The 4,095-nt window shown below is 64.6% G+C and overlaps 1 protein-coding gene across 1 annotated transcript; it reads right to left on the minus strand.

Annotated features, from left to right (window-relative positions):
- Positions 1 to 1,031: 1,031 nt before the first annotated feature.
- Positions 1,032 to 2,818, minus strand: FGF4 (fibroblast growth factor 4). The gene is made up of 3 exons (XM_047693778.1): positions 2,479 to 2,818; positions 1,818 to 1,921; positions 1,032 to 1,236 (listed from the first exon to the last, which is right to left on the minus strand). Exons 1-3 carry the CDS (start codon positions 2,816 to 2,818, stop codon positions 1,060 to 1,062), a joined length of 621 nt encoding a protein of 206 aa, XP_047549734.1. The 3' UTR covers positions 1,032 to 1,059.
- Between the last annotated feature and the right edge of the window lie 1,277 nt (positions 2,819 to 4,095).

Genomic DNA, 4,095 nt, shown 5'->3' on the forward strand with positions numbered 1-4,095 from the left:
CCACTTCATTGGGGAATGCGATGGAGAGAAGCAGCACCTTCCCCAAACACTGCATTCAGTGTTTTTGCACAATGACAAGGACATTTCACCGAAAATGAACAGCTAGTTCTAAAGTTCTAGTCCAAATCTTCCCCAAGAACAGGGAAGCACATTTAAAACAAAACAAAACAACAGAAAACAAAAAAGCCAAAAACCTATATTCTATTACTTATCAGAAATACCAGCTACCGCACGCTTGTATTTTATCACTAGGGTTTTGGTTGTGGTCGGCAAACACACCCATGGGTCCGTGACCGGCTTTCTGGCGGGCTGTCCGTGCCTTTCCGTCAGATTTACGAAATTGCTTTGTTTTTGCCTCTTCCCCAGTGGCCACAGAGAACCACAGGCTGCGGCTGATCCAAAAAAGGAAAACAGGAGTTTATAAAGTTGTCTAAGAGTCTCTCCCCCATTGGGGAGATGGAGGAAGATTGACTACAGCGAAGTTCAAAGGTCAGTCTTGGCAGATCTAAAAACAGAGGGGCAGCGGGGCACTCCCACGGTGCATTTTCGGTACCCGAAGTAAGGCGATATGTCCCATGAACAGCAGCGGGGCACAAAGGAGCAGGGCGCTGGGGGATGCTAGGAGCAGAGCCGGGGCAGAGAGGGTCCCTTTACTGCCTCCAAAGCCCTGGGGAAGGCCTCTCCAGACACGGAGATGCTCACCACCACCGTGCGGGGAACCCTGCAAAGCCCGGCTGAGACTGGGGTCTGATGTCACCATTTTTAAACACAGAGTAGCAGCACACTTGTGACAACTTTTTGACAAGTTAAATACATCCAGTGGAAAGGTCTTCACCGTCTTACCCAGAAAACTCAGGGTTGGGGGTTTGGGGGTCATTTTTTGTCTTTTTTTCCCCCAGAAAAATACAAAACACACCCACAGAACCATAAATAATTTGGTGGCGATATATACACATTTAAATAATTAATTTAAATATTTTACAACTACTCTTGCATTAGACCGTCCATCTGAAGAAAGTCTCCGGACTGTCCGGAAACTTTGAGGCAGGACGCGGGGAGTCACAGCCTGGGGAGAAAGTGGGTGACCTTCATGGTAGGGGACACCCGGCTCCCTTTCTTGGTCTTGCCATTCTTGCTCAAGGCGATGAACATGCCCGGGTATCTGTAGCACTCGTAGGCATTGTAGTTGTTGGGGAGGAGGGTCTCTTTGAACTTGCACTCCTCTGTGAAGAAGGGCTGGGAGGGAGAAGGGACAGTGTCAGGTGGGGACCCTCCTGGCCTTTAAGAAACCCTGAGGGCCACCTGTCAGGGGCTCCTTTCTGACCCAGCCCTGCTCTGGCTGAGAGGTCCCTCCTGGGAAGCTGGGGTGCCAAGACCCCCACAGGCGTCTAAGTGGCCAGTTCATGGCCGCTGAGGCTCTAGCCCCCTGCCTGGCACCTGGGGGGCCAGAGAATCTCATCTACACGTGAGGCCCCTACAGTCTGCAGTCCTGCCTTCTGGAACCCACCAGAGAGACGCCACAGGGAAGGGCTGCCAATGGCCCCTCTTCCTGGACTAGAAAGTGCCGTTCAGGGATGGCAGAAAGTTCACTGTTCCGGTCCTGGCTCTCTGCCCCTTGTTGGGACAGGCCCCGGGTGGCCGGCACTGCCCCCGGGTACTTGTGTACTGGGGGGAGGCGGAGCCACTCCCCTGACCCACCCCAGCGGCGGGATGCAGGCATGGGCCGTCCTGGAAGGGTGTTGCGGTCCTGCCGGCGCTTTCCCAGCCGGGGCGGCGGCGGCGGGGGAGGCGGCTGTCCCGGCCCCGGATGTACTCACCGAGCCGTACAGCTTGCCCTTGCTGCTCATGGCCACGAAGAACCGGCTGGCCACGCCGAAGATGCTGACCACGCCCCGCTCCACCGGCGAGAGCTCCAGCAGGCCTGGGGGCGCAGCGCGGGTCACTACCGGGCAGGGGACCCTGGCCCATCCCACCTGTCCCGGACCCCGTCCTCCTCCTGCGAACGACCGGGACCCCCGTTTCTAGTGTGGAGGTGGACGTAAAGGGGCCCCAGAACCCAGCGTGCGCGGGCGCAGAGTGGCTAGCCTCCCGTCCCGCCCCGCGGTGGCGGCGCCCAGTCCCGCACAAGAGGAGCCGGGTGGCCCCGCGGGCCCCCCGACCCCTGCGGGTGCCGGTTGGCCGCGCCGTTTGCCTTGTGCCCACGGGCGCAGGCGCTGGAATTCCGCACCCAGAGCCCGGGCTTCCGAAGGCGGGGAGGCGGGGCCCGTTCGCCCGGGTGCGCAAAGGCCGTTCCCCGCCCCAGGGACTCCCGGGGCCGAGAGTGTTTGTGTCCCTGCGCCGGAGGGACCCGAACCCGAGTCCGTTCCAGTTCCCACGGCAGCCAGCAGGTGCGAGCTGGGACCTCCGTCCGTGTGCGGGGCGGAAAGGGCGGCCGCTGCCCGGGGCCCCCCGACCCCTCCGCCGGCCCGCCCCACTCACTGTCGCTCGTGTCCGCGTGCACGCCGCCGATGCGGCCGTCGGGGAGCACCTGGAGGTGGAAGCCGATGCCCACGTTGCAGTAGAGTCGCCGCAGGCGCTTGATGCCCAGGAGATAGTCGCCCGCGCCGCTCTGGACGGCCGCCTCTTTGGGTTGCGCGGCCACCGGCAGGCGCGCCAGCGAGCGCGCCACCAGGCTCTCCCAGCGGCGCTCCAGCTCGGCCCCCAGCGTGCCGTTGGGTGCGGCGGGTGCGGCGGCGCCCCCTCGGCCGGCCCAGGGCGCCAGCACCGCCAACAGGACCGCCGGGAGCAGCGCCGCCGCGGCCGCCCCGGGCCCCGCCATCCCCGCCCTCGGGCGGTGCGCGCGGGAAGCCGCGGGGCCGAGCTGCGCCTGTGGCGGCTCGCGGGAGCGCACGGCCGGGACCGGGGCCGGGGCAGGGAGTGCGCGGCCGATGGAGGAGCGGGAGGCAAGGGACGGGGCCCGCAGGCTCCAGCAGCTACCCGGGCTGCATGGAGGGCGGGCGGCGGGGCAGGACGCGCGACCCGGGATGGGACCCCGCGGAGCTGTGCGCGCCTCCCTGCGCGCTGGGCTGGCCGGGACCGAGCCGCTATATATAGCCGGGCGCCCCCTCCTACTCCCGCGGGGGGCCGTTCACGTTCGCCTGGGCGCCCGGGGCGCTGTGGCGCTCGCGGCTGGTCGCAGGCCGCCTGCCAATCAGGGCTGGCTGGGGGAGGGGAGGCGGCCGGACGAGCGCCGCTAGTGCCACCTGGAGGGTCCCCGGCCCCCACCCCGGGCTTCACCGGCCTACCGACCTGTTGGTCCCGCCCCTCGCGTCTTCTCCATTCCTGCCTCCCAGCCAAAGTTTTGCCTCCCGCACTTTGTCCCTGCCTGTCCCTTTCTCTGCCTCTGCGCGAGCAGCTGGAGTGCGGCCCTAACCAGGCACCCTCGGATCCGGCAGCCGCTCCCAGCGCCAGGCCTCGCAGGCACTCCGGGAACCTGGTTCCTTTGCTGGGACCATGCAGACCCGCCAGGGTTTTGCGGGGTAGGTTAGAGCAATCAGCCAAGTGAGCACCTGCCAGGGAAGGAAGAACCCAGCGCCAGAGGCTGGGGGAGGCAGGTCCCCCCTCCCCCAACCCGCACTCTGGTTTGGCCCCTTGCAGGCTACATGGAATTCTGGAAGCCAGGTAGAGAGGCATCGCCTGGGCAGGGTGCCTCCAGTGGGTGCTGCTAAGGGAATGCAGGGGGTGGGGTGGCGGGGTGCACCCAGGAGAGGCCACAGCCCTGCACCTTCTACACACATTGTCCTCCAGGTAAGCGTAGGTGGCAGGGCTCAGGGCCCGGCCGGATATTTGCAGCCCCTTCCCCGCCGACTTGCAGGAGGGCCATACCGGAGCCCCCTACCTGGTGGGGACCCAGGCCAAGCCTCTGGAGCACTCCACCCTGTACACCTGCCGTCACCACTCCCCTCTGCGCCCATGATGGCCTGATGGGGGCAGGACTCACCAGAGGCCCAGCTAGGTGCTGGCTCACCTAGGAGGGGAAGTCCCTGTTTTCTGTGGTGCCTGAGGGGCCTTGCTGCCACCTGCCAGCAGGTCCTGCCCAGGGGTCCCAGACCCCCC

The sequence above is a fragment of the Lutra lutra genome, chromosome 10, assembly GCF_902655055.1.
Source record: "Lutra lutra chromosome 10, mLutLut1.2, whole genome shotgun sequence".
NCBI lineage: Eukaryota > Metazoa > Chordata > Mammalia > Carnivora > Mustelidae > Lutra > Lutra lutra.